This window comes from Peromyscus californicus, unplaced genomic scaffold (genome assembly GCF_007827085.1).
Source record: "Peromyscus californicus insignis strain IS unplaced genomic scaffold, ASM782708v3 Scaffold_3__1_contigs__length_106647218, whole genome shotgun sequence".
Classification (NCBI taxonomy): Eukaryota; Metazoa; Chordata; class Mammalia; order Rodentia; family Cricetidae; genus Peromyscus; species Peromyscus californicus.
The window spans coordinates 54,285,882-54,305,995 of record NW_026294551.1 but is presented as its reverse complement, the minus strand read 5'-3'; the positions used below and the strand labels follow the sequence as shown (position 1 = coordinate 54,305,995).

Here is a 20,114-nt window from a genome sequence, read left to right as displayed (position 1 = left end):
GTTGCTATCTGTGTGGCTCTGGCAAGTGATGTGTCACTTTTATATGTTTAAATAGAAGATGCAGGTCATAGACACTTGTCTGTGTGCACATGGTAAACTACAGATGTTAGTCCTGCCCATGGGGAGCCTGGTGGTAGACACCTGTAACCGAGCAAGCTCAGGATGGGGGACAAGGGGATCAGATCAGGTCATCCTTGGTTACATAGTAAGTTCGAGGCCCGATAGGACTATATGAGACCTGCCAAAGAAGAAAGGGGGAAGGGAAGGAGGGGGAAGGGGGGGAGAGGGGAAGTATTGTATCCCTTCTTTTTCCTTCATAAGATTCTCACTTGTATCCTAACCCCGAGCCCATCACAGAGGTGAGACCAGAGCCACCCAGAAGCACAAAGTCTCTAAGCATCATCTTTAGTTGGCAGGGGGAGCTTAAACCTGACAGTGGTCACACATGGTGACTTTTTGATGCAGTGTACACTATCAAGAAGTGGGTTGGAGTGGGGACTAGGGATATGACTTGCTGATAAAATGTTTGTCTGGTACCTTTGAGGTCCCAGATTCAATCCCCAACACTGCTGAATGCATTGTTAAAAAAATTACGAAGAGGGCTGAAGAGATGGCTTAGTGGTTAAGAGCACTGGCTGCTCTTCCAGAGGACCTAGGTTCAATTCCCAGCACCCACATGGCAGCTCAAAACTGTCTGTTCCAGGGGTTCCCACACCCTCACACAGGCATATATTCAGGCAAAATACCGATGCACATAAAATAAAAATTAATAAATTATTTTTTAAAAAATTACAAAGAAAGGAAAGTCCAGGCACTCAGGAAGCAGAGGCAGGCGGAGCTGTGAGTTCCAGGCCAGTCAGGGCTACATACCAGGGCTGCATAATGACACCGTTTTCTCATTATGTAGCCCTGTAGGAGAGGTGATCACCACAGGTTCAGAAACTTGGTTGATTCTCCAGGGAAGGAGATGGGAGAGGAAGAAAACAGAAGCGTGGTTAGGACCAACAAGGAACCCAGAAGTGGAGGCCTCAGGGCAGGGTTAACTGGAAGCAGAGGGCTTCTTAGGACCCGGAATCTCCGGCTTCCCACTCACATACCCTTCCCATCTCATTTGGTTTCAGGGCTCTCCCACTGCACCTCACAGAATGCTGCTTCTGCTCCGGACTGCACGTGTCTGCACGTCAGTGTCACCGAGGTCGTCAAGTCCTCCAATCTGGCAGGAAGGTCGTTCACGGTGAGTTCCGGGACGGGGGACTGGCAGTTGGTGAGGGAGCCCAAGGGGGAGGGTATTCAGGGAAAGGGCGCTGACTGGTGGCCCTTCACTCCTGCTGTGGGGCTTTCCACTCTGCTGGCGTAAGAAAGGCGCTGAGCCTGTCTTCCATCTGCAGCCCATTTGAGGACTAAGCCATCCCCTGACAACCACATTTGCCCGCATATACCACCCCGGCCACTGCCCTGCAACCAGACTCGGCCATGACAGACGGCACCCATGCAGCTCCCTCGACTTCATTGCTTCTCTGGCCCCGCCCCTTTGCTCCTTGGCTTTGCCTCAACTGATATTTAGTGATCAAGGTTTGAGACTCACCCAGCTTCTCGCTCTGATGGCTCCTCTCAACTCCCACTTAACTCGACCTCAGAGTCTCACCATCCCACCTGAACTGTGCTTCTTCCACTGGCGTGGACGCCTGTGCACCACCCGCCAGACAGGCTGTGTGCGGATAGGTTCTGAAATAAATCCTGCACCCACACTGACCGGGCCCCAACGAACTCCTGCTCACCCGGAGCCCCGATGTCATTCAGTCCCTTTCCTGGTGGTCCTTGGAGTCTCTTTTTTCTCTTTCTCTGCCCTGATCTCTCCCTCTTCCCTGCTCCTTCCTCTACAGACAGGCTCAGGTCTCCTCTCCATCCTAGAAACAAACAAGAAACTCTACCTTGGCGGCGTTTTCTTCCTGGCCACCAGCTGCAGGTTCTTTCTCCTGTCTCAGCCAAGCTTTTAAAAGGGCACTTCTAGGAGTCTGAGGTCCAATCCATGATGCCTTTGCTTACACACTATTGCTGTCAGCTTATCCCACTGCAAAGTCACCTCCATGTTGCAAAGCCGATGTCCCTTTTCAGTCCTTCCACTTCTTTACTGCAAGGTGATGTTTTCATCTCTAGATGAAAAGTGTCATTGTTTATTTTAGGTCAAAAGGTCAGTGCATGGTTAGGATGACTGGTGACATTTTTTTTTTAGTATAAATACTTTGGTTTTTTTTCATTATGTATATTTTTATAGAATTGATAGATACAGTGGATAATGGTCTTTAGCAATACTTTTGCTCAAAAATATGATAAGTAGGCTGGGAATGGTGGTGCGTGCCTTAACCAGCACTCTGGAGGCAGAGATAGGTGGGTCTCTGTGAGTTCAAAGCCATAGTGAGTTCCAGGTCAACTAAGTTTATATAGTGATACCCTGTTGTAAAAATAAATAAAATAAATATATATAACATATATTTCATATATGTGAAAGACTTGTGCATCTGTCCCGATGGGACCTTGTTTATGTCATTAAATATTATTTCATAATGGTTGCATATACCTATATGATTTTTGAAATGTTTTTTGTAAGGTTAAATGATCTTCTCTCACTACTATAAGCACACTGTGGGGTTAAACAGATGCTAAAACTCATGATTATGCCTTTAAAAACTTTCCCTAGTGAGCTGGCATCTGGACACCTGGACGTTTTTACCACACTGGTCTCTGAGCCCCTCTGCTGCCATGTGTGGCCACCAGTTTTGGAAGGCAGTCAACACACTAGCTGACGTGTTTCATCTTTGTGAATCTGGTCATCAAAATTTCCATTGTTTTAACCTGGATTTCTGTCACTCCAAATTAGTGAGGCTGATTTTTCTCACATTTACCAGTAATCTTTATTTCTTTATTTCCTGTTTATGTGCTCACCCGTACTGGTACCATGGTATCCTTGTCTTATATGAGGACAATCATCCTTTCATTTGTCTCATGTTTTTGAAATATTTTCCCAATTTTTTTCTTTTTCTTTTTTGGTTTTTTTCGAGACAGGGTTTCTCTGTGTAGCTTTGCGCCTGTCCTGGATCTTGTTCTGTAGACCAGGCTGGCCTCAAACTCACAGAGATCCACCTGGCTGTGCCTCCCGAGTGCTGGGATTAAAGGCGTGCGCCACCACCGCCCGGCTTTTCTTTCATTTTTGAACCTTTCTATTTCAGTTTCCTACCCGGGAGTTCTAGAAGTCACACCCCTGGCCTTTGCTGTGCTATCCTTGTCCCCAGATCCTTTTCACCTACACATCCTGTAGGAGGATGGGGGGGGGCGCTATTTACCTGGGAGGCCTGTGCTGATGCTCTACCCTTCCCTCCACATCTTCCCTACCTCCACTCCCTGGTGAGCTGGGTACCCCACCTTTGCGCTCTCCCAGAGTCTGGGGACAGAGCCACGGAAACACTGCAGCCCTACACATGACGGGGGTTCTGGGAGGGGGTCCTTATCTTGGTGTTTCCAGCACTCGGTGTGTCTGGCACACAACAGACCTCAACCGATGCTCACTAGTCCTCTAGAGCTTCCAACATCTCAACCCTAAACTGAAGCTCACTTCTTTGAGGCGAGCTATCCACAGCAGGAGAATCTGCCTTAGCACAGGATCGTATGCATAGTGTTTAAGCTTGAAGCTGTAAGGTAGGCCTGGTTCCCCTTAACGGCAGCTTCTCTTTGGAGTCAGTTCCTTCTACTAGCCTCTGCTCACTTGACCTCATTAAATAACCTGGCCAGGGGCTTTTGGATATCTAAGCTAATCCACCCAGCAAGTTCCCTTTTTTAATCACTTGCTGACTTGCTGAGTGAGATTCCAATAGCTGTGTTTCCTCTCCTGGAACCCTGACAAGTTCCATCAGATGGTAAACACCAAGCCGCGAAGGGGAAGTTCTTGGTGAGCTGGAGGGGAGGTGCTCCCAGCGGGGGCCAGCAAGAGTCCGTGTCTGGCTCGGTGGGCTTGCCTCAGGCTGGGTTGGATGTTTGACAGTTAGGACACCAGCAAAACAAAGACAGAAGAAAGGATGCCTCAGGTGTGGAACAAAAGTAATGCCAACAGGGAAGAGGAGCATGGGGCCCTCTCACTCATCTTTGCAAAGCCTGCAGCTGGCCCTTGTCACTGGCCCCCATAGCTGCATTACAGATGCATGCTGTCTTCATAGTCCACAGCCCAGGAGATAGGGCGTGCCGTGGCATGTAGACCCCAGGGGCAACTACAACAGACAGACGTGTGGAAGGAGGCTAGTAGATGGCCTCTGGTCATCTGGAGTGTGAGTCTGGGTCCTGCCAAACACCTGAAGCACCACCCTGTATGTGGCAGAGGAAAGAACACTGAATCAGAATCAGTTTGCTGAGTTCTACACTCAGCAGGCCACACCCAGTTCATCAGACCTCAGTTTCTTTGCTTAGGCAACCCTCATTCCCTCACCAGGTACAGTCAGCTTGCACAGTCTGTAAACTGAATAACCCTGACTGCCCCTAGGCCCCTCCTTGTGCAGGATCTCATCCCTCTGCAGCTTCTCTGGGTGTTCCTGGAAGGTGACTAGTGGCCCCCCAGTGCAGACAATCAGCTGGTTAACTGTCTAGTTACGGCCCACTGGGCCCCACGGCCTGCTCACCTGCCCACAACACACCCCTCCCAAGCTGCTTCAGGTTCTACTGCACAACCAGACCTCACCTCTTCCCTTGTCACTCTGTCAGGGGGTCCTGCTCCCCTCCCATCTAGTTCATGTTTAGGTGTCTCTTTCCTCTCCACTCACAACTCAATTGTTCAGATTCACATGGGGGGGAAGGGAGTAGAGAAAAGAGGTTTAGGCTAGGAGACAAAGGAAGAAAGAATATACAGGAGTTTTCCTTCTTCCTCTAAACACGGAGTCTTCATGACCAAGACCACTGTTTATGCGTATATTCTTCTGGGAAAATTACAACCAACAATAACAACAACAATAATAATAATGAGCACCCGACACTAACACAGTGCTGTGTCCCATGCTCTATTCTGAGCACTCACTGTTTGCCCCAGGCTGGCTTGGAACTCAGAAATCCACCTGCCTCTGCCTCCCGAGTGCTAGGATTAAGGGTGTGTGCCACCATTCCAGGCCTGTCCTTCTAAAAAAATAACTCAGAAGTCCCTACTTGTGCTGCTCACATTCTTCTGGGTGCAGGGCCATTCACTGGAGACTTGTGGACCTACCAGGGGCCACACCCTTTAACAAGACTGACTCTTCACCCCCAGGAGCCATCATCTGTCCATAGCTCCTCCGTAAGAGTTGGGGACATGTCCTAGTTTGCCTTTCTGTTGCTGTGATAAAACATTGACCAAAAACAACCTGGGGAGGAAAGGGTTTATTTCAGCTTATAGGTTACAATCCATCATTGTGGGAAGCCAAGGAAGTAACTTAAAGAACCTGGGGGAAGGAACTAGAGCAGAGGTCATGGAGCAAGGCTGTTTAACTGGCTGGCTCCCTCCCCATGGTTTGCTCAGCCTGCTTTCTTATACAACCCAGGACCAGCTGCCCACAGAGGGACTGGGACCTCCCACACCAATCATTAATTCTTTTTTTTGTTGTTGTTGTTTTTGTTTTTGTTTTTCCAAGACAGGGTTTCTCTATATAACAGTCCTGGCTGTCCTGGAACTTGCTCTGTAGATCAGGCTGGTTCAAACTCACAGAGGTCTGCCTGCCTCTGCCTCCCTAGTGCTGGGATTAAAGGCAAGCGCCACCACCTGGCAATCATTAAATTTTTAAAAATGCCCCATAGAGTTGCCTATAGGCCAACTGATGGAAGCACTTTCTTAATTGATTTGCCCCTTCCCAGGACTCTAGTTTGTGTCAAGTTGAAAAAACTCAGGAGCACAGGGCTCCTGAACCCCTTCTGCTTCCGTGATGGAACACTGAATGGCTTGTTCTTGTGCAGGTCCTGTGCAGACAGTCACAGCTGCTGTGAGTGCAACAGTGCAACGGTCCTGTCCTGCCCAGAAGACACTGTTTTGCCCCAGTTCTCTCCAACCCCTGGCTTTTACACCTTCCTGCCCCTTGTGCAATTGTTATATACATCCAGAGTTGAAAACACTTGGAGGAAGTGGATTCTAAGGCTTCCTGACACACTGGGGCTGTCTGGTCTACCAAATGCTCCTGTCTATGTGTAGGAGACTCTGCTCTCCTGGTACCCCAAGGTCCAGAGTTCTCTGTTCCATAGGAAGGGACTCTCTGGAAGTCCCCTCTGTCCAGAGTCAGAAGGATGCTAGGGGCTGCTTCCCACTGGCTTAGAGTTTTATTTGCCTGTTTCCTAGACACCCTGTCTATGTTTGCCCCAGGTAAAGAATTGTACATATAATTTAATGCCGAGAACTGGGGTCAACTAGCAATATGGTTGCCATGGGAGATGCTCAAGATACATGCGGACACTCTAACTTGATAATCCGGCATGTACTGCCCACAGCATCCTATTTTGTATTCGTGATGAAGCATAACAAGTCAAGAAAAGAACTGCAGAATGGGAGCAGCATCCAGGTGTGAGGGCAAGCTGGAGGCCATTTATACAGTCACCGTCGATAGCAGGAAAAGAGCAGGGACCCCTTGGGATAGATGCAAGAAACACACCAGATCCCAAGGTAGACCAGGTTGGCAAAGCCAGCTGCTGAGTGAGCAAAGGTGACATTTACATAAACTCTTTCTCTGATGTAGATGGGCACAAACACCTTCCGGACATCCAATATCCAGGTCCAGAGCCAAGACCAGAGGCTGCTGACACTCTGTCTGGACAAGGACAGCCGGCGCACTTTCCGGGATGTGGTCAGGTAAGTGGGGCTTTCTATCCCAGGACTCCAGTCCCCACAGGGAAAATCTAAACTCCCACAGTCTCCTGTCTTGGGCCCAGGGCACTTATCAGAGTCAGATCTGTAGCCAGGCAGGTTTTAGACCCCAGGACTTGAGTTAGTGCTAAATGTTCCCAGGATTCCTAGGGGCACACACAGCCTGCAAACCCTCCTGTTCCAGCCCCTCTGTTGGCACTGACCCTTCATCAAAGGATCCCCCATTTTGTGACTTTTGCAGGTTTTCCCCAGGGAGGTAGACACAAAGACACAGTGACCTAGATCCAAGCATCTCCCCACTCTCAGAGAACACTGGTGGATGATGAATTCCTTCTCTGACTTGTCCTCTGTCTTCTGTGGCCCCCTCCTCTGTACCCTACAAAAATGGGTCTGCCTTTTAAATGTGCTGGGCGAAGAAGGTCCCTGAGATTAGTTTTCTAAGCTGGTCTCTCTCCATTGCAGGTTTGAGGCTGGCCCCTGCCCAGAGCCATGTTCACGGGCCCAGAAATCCAAGATGGCGGGCCTCAATTCTCATGGGCAGGAGACAGAAAAGAATATGGCCAAGCTCAGTCCCCTTCTGATGCCCATCAACACATTCTCTGGCATCACCCAGTGAGCCTGCCAGGATAATGGAAGATCTCGATCCAGGGGCAGCAGACCCAAGAAGAAAGAAACACTACCTACCCACCCATAACACTCATACTGACAGCCTCACCGGGCAGTTCTACTTGGACCAGGAGCCAGAGAGTACCTGGGAGTTGAGAGAGCCTGGACTGTGATTAAGAAGGGGGCATGTGATGAAGAAGGACCTATCCCAAGGCTGTTGGATTTCTGGACAAGGCTGGGATAGAATGAACACATGCACACACAACCCAGTTTCTTCCAGAAACTTCATTCCCACTTTCCAAGCTGTCTTCATCACCAATTCAAGCTCCCTAGGGAATCCTGAAAACCTGTGCCAAAGGGCTGCAGGTATAGCTGGGTGGTTCAATGGTAGAACACTTGCCTAGTATATGGGAGGCCTTGGGTTTGACCCTAGAACCATAAAAAGGGGGTCAGAGCTGATGGATACAATTTTTGTACAGAGTCCTGTGGCTGAGGAAGAAACAGGAAGTTAGCAAGGGACACTGTACCTGCTTCCTGCTGATTCTGTACCATCCTATCCTGCTCTCAGGCCATGGTTCACCTGTGCTGAGGGGCGGGTCTGTCTCAGGAGAGAAGAGGATGATAGTATCAATAAAAGCACACTGAAGTGTTTCTGCTTGTGTGTGTGCGCGCGCGCATGTGTATGAGTGTGCCACAGTATATGTGTGTAGGTCACAGGACAATTTGTAGAAATTTCTTCTTTCCTTCCATGGTGTGGGTCCTGGAACAGAACTCAGGTTGTGAGGCTTGGCAGCCAACACCTTCGCCATCCCCACGGCCCTGTTGGTACTGTAGAAGCACTCAGGAGGCAGAGCTTAATGCAGCAGAATGAATTCGCTCAGGCCAGGCAACAGGTGCGTCTCATATTCGCTGCTGTGATCTGTTCCCCTGCTCTTTCCTCGTCTCATTTTTCTTAACTTTGGGACTCCCTCAAGCCAAGGCAGGAATGCAGGGTAGCTTCAGAGAAACCAGTGATTAAAGAATAAAAAAAATTTTTTTTGACGTTTTAAATAAAACAAAAATTGCATCTCCAGGTACAAAAGATCAAGGACAAATAGAACTGTGGTGTCCTCGGCCCCATCACCAGTTGCAGAGTGGGAGAGAAGCAGAAAAAGTCCAAGGGGGTTAGACTTGAGCGCCTCCCTGTCAGCTAGATTGAGTCCCAGAGGATGGTGAGAGGAGAGGTGGTAAGGGTCCCTTTGAAATTAGGAATCTATATTAGTTACTCTTCTGTTGCCGTGATGAAACATCATAGGCAAAAAGCAACCGAAGGAAAGAGTTCATCTTGGCTCACGAAACGCGAGTCCATCACGGCAAGAAGGAATGGTGGCAAGCGGTGGGCATGGCAGCAGGAAGCAGAGAGCTCATACATTAAAACATGTGGGTGAAGCAGAGAGGGCACACAAGGAGACAACTTTAGACTCTCAAATCCCTTGCCAGGTGTGGTGGCACTAGCCTTTAATCCCAGCACGCAGGGAGCAGAGGCAAGTGGGTCTCTGTGAGTTCGAGGCCAGCCTGGTCTACAGAGTTCCAGGACAGCCAGGGCTTTGTAGTGAGATCCAGTCTGTTGTTGGTTTTGGTTTTTTGAGACAGCCTTGTCTTTGTTTCTGTTTTTGTTTTTTTCCAGACCCTGACAGTTTCTCATGCCTGAGGCAGCAGGGCCTTTGTTTTGTCTTGCTTTTGTTTTTTGTTTGTTTGTTTTTGTTTTGGTCTTTTTTAGTTTTTCCTAGACAGGGTTTCTGTCTGTAGACCAGGCTATCTTGAACTCAGAGATTCACCTGGCTTTGCCTCCTGAGTATTGAGATAAAAGGCATGTGCCACCACATTCTCCCAGGCACAGGGCAAGTCCCATGACCCATTCCCAAACCAAGAATGATGTAAGTAGGGCTCTGAGGTTACCATGCAGGCCCAAAGGCAGTCTAGGTTTGCGAAGTCTCTGCTCTCCCATAGGCATGAGAAGCAGGGGACGTTTTCTCAGGTAGGCAGAATCAGACAGGCCCAAGGGGTCTCAAAGAGAAAAGAATGCATTGTGGGAAAGAGTGTGGAGTTTGGCAAGCAAGGATAATGCCTGACTGCAGAAGAAGGAAGGGTTGAGGGGGCAGTCATCAGTGTTTGGAAACTGGTAATGATGACAATCTCACTCAGTTTGAGCTGGGATTTTATTTTTTCTGCACTGAGGTGATGTGAACTGCTTCATACCAGTTTGAACATTCACAATAATTAGTTGTGTGTGTGTGTGTGTGTGTGTGTGTGTGTGTGTGTGTGTGGTTAATTTATTGGTTGACATTTTTGAGGCAGGGTCTCATGTAACTAAGGCTTGTCTTGAACTCCTGGTTTTCCTGCTTCCAGCTCCAAATGATGGGATTATATGACTAAGCCACCACACTCCATTAATCATTTGGTTTGTTGTTGTTTTTGCTTAGTGTGTAAACGAGGTCTCCCATAGCTGAGGCTGATGGTGAACTATCCTTCTGCCTCCAGCCCTCAAGAGTTGACTCACAAACATGAATCCCCATACCCAGCCAGCAATCCTTAGTTTTTAAGTAACCATTTACGAGTCTGTCAGTCAGAAAGGTTAAGTGCTGGGGATCTTAGCTCTCTACCAGTTTACAGTGAAAGTTATTATTGAGTCAAGTTCAGCTATATGTACATACCAGTCGGCCAACACCCCCACCCTCCAATCCACAGCCAAATTAGGTGCATTGAGCAAACCTTCAATGAAAAGTTGACCAAATCAGGGCTAGGACGTAGCTCAGTGGTAGAGTGCTTGCCTAGTATGCATGGAGGCCTTGGGTGTGAGAATAATACAATTACTAAATCAGTAGCTACATGATTGGCCATTTTGGAGGAGGTCACACCTCTTCTCAGGGCTGCTTACATGTGGTGAAATAGTTCTATGGTCTGGGAGCCAAAATATCAGCCTCCCTGGGAGACTTGGTGCTGATGAAAACCAATAAGGTTAATAAGAGGGATTATAGACAAAAGTGCACTTGATAACAGCAAAGCAGGGGTGGGGAGATGTGAGTCCTGGTGATGGCCGGACGGGATCGCGATTTCACTTACAATAAACAGGACCAACTTCTGCAGACGGCCACTGACCGACCAGTGGGCCTCTAAATCCAGACCTGAGGACTAGATGTGCGGACGTCGTTCACCCCATTCTTCTCCGCCCAGCCTCATCCCTCTCCTGACCCTGATAGTTTGTCATGCCTGAGGCAGTCCAGGGACCCGGGAAGGCCGGTGGCCAAGCTCCAAACGCGCCCAGCGATCCTGGGACGCTACTCCCAGGTGGGGCGCAGGTGCGGCAGGTGGGGCGCAGGTGCGGCAGGTGGGGCCAACAGGTGCGCCGGCTCCGCCCCTGCCATGCCTCACTCCCGGGGCGGGGCCACTTCCGGGCGGGTGGCCGGACGTAGGGGGTGGGGGGAAGCAGCCGTTGGCTAGGTGACCCGAGGCGACGCCGGGGGCTGGAGACGCCGCCCTCCGAGTGGCTCGGAACCCTGAGCCCGCGATCCTCCCTCCCCAGGACATGGAGTCCCGCGCGCCCCGCGTCCGGCTCGGTCCTGGGCCCTTCCGGGTCTGACGGAATCCCGCAACCATGAGCCGCAACCCGCAGTGGGACGTCCCCAGGGCACTGGGGGTGGCCAGGCTCTTCCACTTGGTGTGCGGGGTCCGGGATGCCTGTGTGACCCCGTTCCTGACCCTCTACCTGAGGCAACTGGGTGTGGCCGCGCCCTGGGTGGGCGTCCTCATGGGAACCAAGCACCTGGTCGCAGCCTGCTGGACTCCCTTCTGTGCCTTCCTGGCCAGACGCTACCAGAAAAGGCGAATGTTTCTGACCGGCTCATTGCTGGGCTCCGCAGGAGCCAGCCTGCTGATGGTCCTCGTCCCACCGGTGGACAGAAGTCTGGTCAACCACTTTTGTAATGGAAGCAACAGAGTGGCCACCACTGTCCTACCACTGGGGGTCACACGATCTGTGACCATGACCTCAGCCCAGGGGTCAGTCCCAAACCACTGGGCAGGAGCACCCAGCCTCCCAGGCAGGAGACACACCAGAGCCCTGGACACAGCTGTCTTTCCAAACGGATCTGGTAAAAATCAAGAACGGATACTCCGCGGTCTACAGGCCTATTTAGCTGGCTCTGTTGAAGGAGCCAGGACCACTACCCAAGCTCTCCATCCTGTCACTTCTGGGTTGAGAGCTAATGCCCAGGAAGGGACTTTTGAGGTGGACAGTGCTACCCTGGGTCCACTTCCTGGAAGTACAGCCCTCGGAAGTCCAGGCAACTTGTCAGAGACCCAGGGGGATGTCCAGACCCTTGACCTCTCCTCGAAAGGGCCGCAGTGGACCTTCATCCTCTCCTTGGGGTTTGTGGTATTCTGGGAACTGCTGACAGCCCCTCTGGAGCAGGTGGCAGATGACAGTCTTTATGAATACCTGGATTTTGTAGACGCCACTGACCGGAACAGAAACCTGTGGATGTGGAGAGTGTTGGGAATGTCAGCAGGGGTGTGTGGCATCGCAGCCTTGGTGGGGCATCTGGAATGCTACCTTGTGACCAATGGTCCTCGGGGCGTGATTCATTTCTACAGCTACTCGCTGGTCAGTACTCTGGCCTTGGTGGTGAGCACGGCCTTTCCTGTCCCCATCGACCAGCAGCAGGGGCCGAGCTACAAAACCATCAAAGCCCTGACCCTCATAAGGAGTGACTCCCGCCTCATCCTCCTAGCCTTCGTTGTCTTTTGGGTAGGAGCCACTGCCAGCGCGGTGCAGAACTTCCTGTTCTGGCTCATGAAGGACCATGGCAGCGGCGAGCTGGTGATGGGTTTCTCGGTGGCTCTCGGCTTAGTAGGAGAAGTTCTGTTTCATCTGTTCAGAGCTTCGCTGCTTCGGAAACTGTCTAGGGTGGGTGTGCTGGGGCTGGGGCTGGGCTGCTTGGCCCTGCAGCTGTTTTGCTACTCTTTCATCTGGAGCTGGTGGTCTGTCCTTCCTGTTCAGATCCTGAGTGCCATGAGCAGTGGGGCTCTGTGGTGGGCCGTGGGGGCCTCCATAGAGGACCTGGCCACCTCTGGCGTGGAGAGGCCTCTGAGCACCATGTTCCGAGGTCATTTCTACGAAAGCGGTTGCAGCCTAGGCAGCTTTGTGGGGGGCTTCGTCGTCATGCGCTTCGGCATAGCTGTGCTCTACCAAGCCTGCTGTGTGGTGCTCCTGCTCTGGCTGGCCTTGCTCCTGTCCACCCGGCCCAGGCTGCCCCAAAAGCGGAGGATCAACTACTCCAAGCTGCTGGCTACGGAGGGAAGCGACAGCAGCGGCTCCGAGCAGGGGTCGGAACGGGACTGGCTTGTAAAGGCCATGAGGGAGGAACACGTGGACTGGAAGGGCTGACAGGTCCCGGCGCACGGGAGGAGAGCACTCGTGGGTGGGACGGGACTCCTGCTCTGGACTACCGGGGGCCTTAAGGGAGAGAGCCATGTCTATGCCAAAGTCACAACAGGGTCTACTCATTGCCTGATTTCACTTTGTAGTAAAAGGAGGTTTTTACTTTTTTATTTTTTACGTGTCTGCATACATGTGTGTGCTGTGTGTGTATAGGTGCAGGCCTGAGGACAGCCTCACTTGTCGTCCTCAGGAACGCCATCCACCTCTTTTGAGACAGGGTCTCTCACTAGTCTAGAGTTCACCATTGAGGCAAGAACTGGTTGGTCAGCACGCCCCAGGATCCTCCTCCCGCCTCGTCCGCCACCCCGTCACTGGGATTACACACGCATAACACCGTGCCTTCTGTCTTTACACGGTTTTTAGAGATCAAACTCAGGTTCTTATATTTGCAAAGGCTGCTTTCCCGACGGAGCAATCTCCCCCAGTCCAAGATTTTATTTTATTTCATTGCCATATAAACTCTTTAGAATATGGCGGGACACATTTACTTTTGTAGAAAAGTTCTTTTGTGTCTGCTCATTTTGACCTGGGAGGCTTTCAAGGGCTTTCGGTGTAGGACTCTGATGCAACTGGACCCGGCAATGGCAGACATGTCATGGCATTAAACAGGAATGACAATTAAGGAAGACAACAGGCCCCATAGGATGCTGTGGACAGGGAGGGAAGCTGATCTAGATGGGTCATGGGCCTTCCTGGAGGCAGGGGGTCACTAGCCTAATCCTATAAAAGCTATGCTGAGGGCAGAGAGAATGGTACCCAACACTGAACCCCATCCCCAAATTTCTTACTCTCAAATGGATGGGCCACCAGGAGAAGGACACTGAGAATCCCACATTCCTCCCTGCAAGAGCACGTGGAGATTTTAACATCTGCTTTGATTAGGATGTAGTATTACTGAACTTGTTTTGACTCTCAGGCCTTTGTTCCAGAGGCCAGTTTTGTTTTTTTCAAAGACAGGGTCTCTCTACATAGCTCTGACTGTCCCAGAGCTTACTCTGTAGACCGGGCTGGCCTCAAACTCACAGAGATCTGCCAGCCTCTGCCTCCCAAGTGCTGGGATTAAAGGCATGAGACACCATGCCTGGCCTCAGAGGAAAGTTCTTTACATCTTAATTCTTCCAAGCTATAATCAAGAAAATAGGGATTAGAGAGACGGATGCCTCAGCGGACCTGAGTTCAGTTTCCAGCACAGGCGTGTGGGATCACAACCATCTGTTCAGGGGATCTGTTGTCCTCTTTTGGCCTTTGTAGGGACTGCATGCATATGGCTCTCAGACTTATATGCAGGCAACAAAATAAAGCTAACAAACACATAAAAAAAAATTTAAGTTAAGAAAATGTAGAATATTGGATTCAGGAGCCTGGCTGTACAAATACAAAGTGATTCGTGGGTCAGGAAAAGAAGGAGATGTATGACTGTCCACTGGTGGGGACATTTCCTAGGATTTGCCTTTTTCCAATCCTCTCTGTGAAGCCTTATGATACAGGTAACTAACACAAACTCACCTCTGCCTTAGGCAGACTCATTCGCCTCACATCAGAGATCCAGGGGGACCGCAACCCAGAGCTGACAGCTGCTCGTTGATGGCAGAGAGAGCCTGTAACCCCGTCATCTCGGGGCCCTGCCACACTCAGCTTGTCCCCACCCATGTCTGTACTCAGGACAAGAAGACAGCTGCCTCATCATCAGGCACCCCATCCACCTGCCAAGCTGTAAGGAGATGGGGAGACAAGACAAGAGAAACAGAAGGAGGAAAGCAAAAGCCTTCCCAGCACCCCTTAACTGACTTCTGATAAACTCTATCACATGGCCAGCCCAAGTGGAAGGGAGTCTTGGAAGCTGAGTGTTTTAAATTGTTGTTTATTACTATGTATGTATGGTGTATATGTGAATGCAGGCACACATGTTGTGCCACGGAGCATGGGTAGACGTCAGAGGACAAATTTCCAGCATCAGCTCTCTCCTTCACCATGGATGCTGCCGGTTGAACTTGGGTCCTCAGGCTCCTGCACTTTGCCTACTCAGCCATCTCCTTGGCCTGGGACTGGAGTCCTTTCATCCTGGCACAGTAGTAGCCCAGAAAAATTCTGGGTTGCTGTGGGAAGAAGATGGGGTGGGTACAGTACCAGCAAATCGGATTGTCTTCTGTAGGCATCCAGATCCCTGCCATTCTGAAGTCTGTGCTCTGTTCACCCCAGCAAGCCAGCTTCCCCATAGAGATGACGTCAACCATTTGCCCCCCGCCCCCACAACAACTGAATGAATGGATTGATTTTAAATCTTCAGTGTGGGGCCTGGAGAGATGGTGCAGCCATTAAGAGCACTGGCTGCTCTTTCAGAGGACCTGGGTTTGGTTCCCTGCACCCACAGGGCAGTTATAGAGGCGCTGACACTGTCTTCTGGCCTCTTCGGGCACCAGGCACACACATGGTATACAGACATGCACACAGGCAAAACACTCACACAGCATAAAATAAGTTTAAAAAACTTCCGTTTTACAAATGAGAAAACAAAATCTCAGGAAAATCCCCCATTGGGTCATGGCTGAGACACAACCACTGCCCTGTCTTCTAATCCCAAATTTGGGGCATTCTCTTCTGTGCCAGAATCTCCCAAGCTTAGCTGTCCCCCCGAGTCTGAGAGTACATAGAAAAAGATGGACTCCCAGGAGCCATCAGGGTCTTCTGGGTGAGGGCCAGAATTACTCTCTCTCTCTCTCTCTCTCTCTCTCTCTCTCTCTCTCTCTCTCTCTCTCTCTCTCTCTCTCTCAATCCCCAAGTGGTTCTGATGTGGTTAATCAAGTCCTTGTCCACTTGGTTCCTCTTCCCATGGCTATCTGGCTCACCAAATGCTGTCCTGGTTACCTCGGGCCAAACACTGTCATCTGTGCTAGCTCGGTTAATCTTCACTCACGAGATGTAGTCACCACTACAAATGGCAAAGCTCATGGGCACCTTACTTGAGGTTCCATAGGAAGCAGGTGGCAGAATCAGGCTTCAGCCCCAGTCTCGTGACTGACATCAGGACCTGAGGCTTCTTTTTAACTTTGAAGTTTAAAGCTATTATTTTTGAGGAATTCTTCATTATATATTTTCAAAGCGGCACAGAAGAAAAGAAAAAAAATGTTAGCCTTCCCTTGTCCTACAAATAAACAAAAGCATAAGCTTTGTTAAACGTTGTGTGAACTCTCCCTGAGGAGACGAGCAGACAGCTATCTGTTCGCTCAGATGGGGTACCATGACAAACCAAAGAGATGGTTCTACTCAAGTCTAGCTTGGTGAACCAAGAGTTCATTAGGGTTACTCACAGGAGTGTGAGTAACACAAGCAGCTACAGCAGTAAAGAAACTGTCTCCCAGCATCCGTGAACTGCCTATATATTTTTAAGGAGGGGCCAGGGCTTGTGACCCCCTTCCCACTAGCATCTATCAAATGGCCATGGATCTTCCAGAATCCGTGACAGATCCTGTTAGTTCCATCTTTGTGCAGGCAATCACAGCCGCTTCATGCTCAAGAAGGCAATGGTCGTGTCATGTCCAGGGGCCAGTGTTCCTCTCGTTCTCCGCACTTGGAGGTTCAGCACGGACATCTAAAAATGAACAACAACAAAAAAAGTCGAGCATTTATAATGTACTTCAGGTTTCTCTGGAGTCCTCTCCCACTCGATACTGATATTTCTTCTTTTAGTTCGTATTGCCGAAAACAGGACGGGGAGAGGCTAGGCCGGAAAAGCAGATGCTGGATGCTGAAACTGGAGAGGATGCTGTGTGGGGGCCAGTGCCAGCATCCGTGGATCTCCACTTGCTGGGGAAAATCGGTTGTTGCCTAAAGGATAACCGGAGATGCTCTAATGTCCATGCCTTGGCTTTTGTCTCCTTCCTTGGTGCTCAGATGTTTCTTGGCGCTGGTCAGGTCAAGGCTGTGCTTTTTGTCTTATTTTCCAGCGGTAACTTCTTTAGGTCACCCAGCTGGTGGTGAAGGTAATCTGAGGGTCATTCGGCACTGCTCTCCTGCTGGTGGCCAGGGCAGTTATCAGTTGGTTCTTCACAGGCATTGGTCTCTTCAGGGTCTCGTGCGAAAGCATTTGTCTACAAGGAGAGTTGTGGGGATGCTGGTATTTGCAGCCAGCAGATGACTGCTTTGGACCCTCTGCTTCAGGTTCTCCCTCTCCCCCACTCTCCCCCTCTTCAATAGCAGGTGCAAGTCATGACAGAGGGGTTCTCCTGGGGTGCCTAGAGTGATAGGTTTGATTCTAGACCTGAAGCTGTGTTTCTCTCTGCTTTCTTACCAGCATTACAGGGAGGTCCGTGGTTCTGCGTAGTCGCCATGTCCATAAGGTGCAGATCCTCAGTGGAGTGATTCCCTTCCATGGGGACTCCATCTGGGCCAGTGACACAGGCTTCGTCCCCCTTTTCTACTTGAGTGGCACCAAAGTTACAGTGTTTCCATTTCCTACTTGGTGTAGGACGCAAGCTTGGATGATTCTTCACAGCAGTCTGTAATACAAGTGCATCTTTCGTGTCCTTTGCTGCCCACCTTGAGCTTGGGTGCCATTGCTAAAGCAAGTCTCACCCACTTCACTTCCTTTGCCTTCTTCGCTGGCACCTGGGTAGTCATTTGTCACAGCACCCCTGGTGGGCATGGTCACCAGCTCACTCTCTGAGTCCATGCTTGCTTCTCTGGACTTAACTCTAGGATGTGAGATTTTGATGTATATTCAGGAGTGCATCTATTCAGTCAAAGGTAGACACTGGCCAGTGAGCCCCTGGGGTCCTCCTGTCTCCGTCTCCCCAGTGCTGGGATTATGGGTTATGCTGCCACAGCCATGCCCTGACTTTTTAAAAAGTAATTTGTTTATTTGTATTTTATGTACATTGGTGTTTTGCCTCCATGTATATCTGTGTTGAGGGTGTCAGATCCCCTGGAACAGAAGTTATAAACAGTTGTGAGCTGCCATGCAGGTGCTGTGAATTGAACCTGGGTCCTCTGGAAGAGCAGCCAGTGCTCTTACTGCTGAGTCATCTCTCCAGCCCCCATGCCCTGACTTTTTCTGTAGGTGCTGGAGATCTAAACTCAGGTTCTTGCACTTGCATATGACAAATATTTTCCTGACTGAGCCATGCCCAGGTCTCATGAACCTTGACTTTTAAAAAAGAAAACAACAAAACAGGGTTTCACTATGTCTCCCTGGTCTGGAACTCACAGGCATCCACCTGCCTCTATCTCCCTAGTGCTAGGATTAAAAGTGTGCATCACCGTGCCTACCCATCTACTACTTCTTTGATGTCCCTAGAGTTGGTTTGCACATGCATAGGCTGCATATAATCTGATGTCACCAGTGCTCCCCCCCCCCCCCGCCCCCCGCCCGCCCTGCAGAATATGCACGACAGGTTTTCCATGTTCCGCACACTCAAGTTCCGCACACTCCATGGACTAGGCGACTACAGGGGCAAACCCCCAAACCGACCTTAGATTAATAAAGCAGATTTATTTTCATGGCATAGATTTTTTTTTCTGCCAAATATCTTGCCTATTGCTGAAACTTTAAAATCTAATTTTGCTTCCCCTTTACTCTGGGGTCTGTCACTTTGCTTTCATGGACTTCCCCAACGGCTCTTGATGGCGCTGCTTCCCCGGCTGATCCGGCGCCTTTTTCCCTCTTGCCAACAGTGTGATAGGTAAAACAGATATGGGCTGCGGTGGAGGAGAGTGCTGGGCTGGAGGGGACGCTTCAAGTCACACGGGAGCACTGTGGTCAAGCTGGCCATTCAAGTCACACGGGAGCACTGTGGTCAAGCTGGCCATTCAAGTCACATGGGAGCACTGTGGTCAAGCTGGTCATCCAGCACATCTCCAGGCCATGCTCTTGGGTTTGGGTACTTGAGCATGGGAACTGAACTGTCTATCAGAGTAACACCAACAGTAACGCTTTCCTGGGATACAGAGTTGATGATGCCACACTATTTGTGTGGCTATGGAAGCTTGAACTCCACACTGCTGCTATAGCCAAACCAGGATGGGAATCAAGCTGACAACTTAGAAGGGAAGGACAGATGAAGACGTGTTCCATGACCAGGGAGACAGAACAAGTTCAACATTTAAACAGTGAGTATTTCAAGAAGCGTGGGGCAGACGGGATGTCTGAGTGCAGGGGTGTTCATAAAAGAAAACCTCATGGAGGGGCTGGAGAGATGGATCAGCAGTTGGAGCACTGGCTGCTCTTCCGGAGGACTCGGTTCAATTCCCAGCACCCACATGGCAGCTCACAACTGTCTGTAACCCCAGTACTCCAGTTCCAGGGGATCTGACACTCTCATACATACATACATGCAGGGAAGACACCCATGCACATGAAATAGAAATAAAACAAAACAACAAAAACAAAAACCTCGTGGAGACTGTGAAATAAGCCAGTATATGGTAGGAGTAAGTGCGGGGTCAAAGACTTTGAATTGTGACTTATACTCTGTCAGCTCCTCAATTCAGTCAGGCAGGTAAGTGTCACAAGATCAAAGTCAGTGTAATCCAGCTCCCAGTCTGGTGGCTTTCCAAGAGGGCAAGCCGGATGACATTCTGACAAGGCTTGGTTCCGGCTAAGCAGAAAGTAAATATTGAATGAGCCACAAGCCGCTACACTCACATTTACCCAGAGTGAATTTTGTAGACTAGGTAATCCTAGTAGGGTGGAGTGTTAGGGAGAGTAGTCGAAAGGATTCTGCAGCCCCACAACTTTAGAAAGTGATGACAATTATTGCCACCTCTTGGAAGTTGCTCATCAGCAAGTCAGGGCTCTCAGGAGCTCTGTAGTCAACAGCTGCTTGGCTCCGTTTGGTTTTAAATCCCCTCATACACTTGACATCACAGCCTCTTCCTATACAGCACCACCGGACAGCCCTTACAGAACAGGGCTCCCTAGAGGACTTTGGGAAATTCCGAAGTTAACAGTTTCTGGGTGACCTGGTGCTTAGGGACAAATCTGGGCCACCAGACTAGCAAACCTCCCTGGTGTTGTGCTCAGAACTTGGCAAAGCTTGTCTCATTTAGTCAGAGTACAAACTTTATGAAGTGATCCACGACCATGGCCTCATGTTATGAGTGGCCTGACTAAATTTCAGAAATGTAAAAGTGCAAAATCATACTTGTCAGACCTTGGAGGGTCCAGCCTCTCAG

General features: G+C 50.1%; 2 protein-coding genes across 4 annotated transcripts in view; both read left to right on the top strand.

Moving 5' to 3' along the window:
• Window positions 1–8,116, top strand: part of Pik3r6 (phosphoinositide-3-kinase regulatory subunit 6) — a 50,060-nt gene extending 41,944 nt beyond the window's left edge. For all 3 annotated transcript variants that reach the window (XM_052758577.1, XM_052758576.1, XM_052758578.1), the window contains 3 exons: window positions 1,122–1,234; window positions 6,732–6,844; window positions 7,322–8,116. In XM_052758577.1, coding sequence (XP_052614537.1) covers window positions 1,122–1,234; window positions 6,732–6,844; window positions 7,322–7,475 — 380 coding nt within the window. In that variant the 3' untranslated portion in view covers window positions 7,476–8,116. The remainder of the gene's footprint in view (window positions 1–1,121; window positions 1,235–6,731; window positions 6,845–7,321) is intronic.
• Window positions 8,117–10,940: 2,824 nt separating this feature from the next.
• On the top strand, window positions 10,941–13,054 carry Mfsd6l (major facilitator superfamily domain containing 6 like). The gene has a single exon (XM_052757065.1). It carries the CDS (start codon window positions 11,100–11,102, stop codon window positions 12,888–12,890), a length of 1,791 nt encoding a protein of 596 aa, XP_052613025.1. The 5' UTR covers window positions 10,941–11,099; the 3' UTR covers window positions 12,891–13,054.
• The last annotated feature ends 7,060 nt before the right edge of the window (window positions 13,055–20,114 follow it).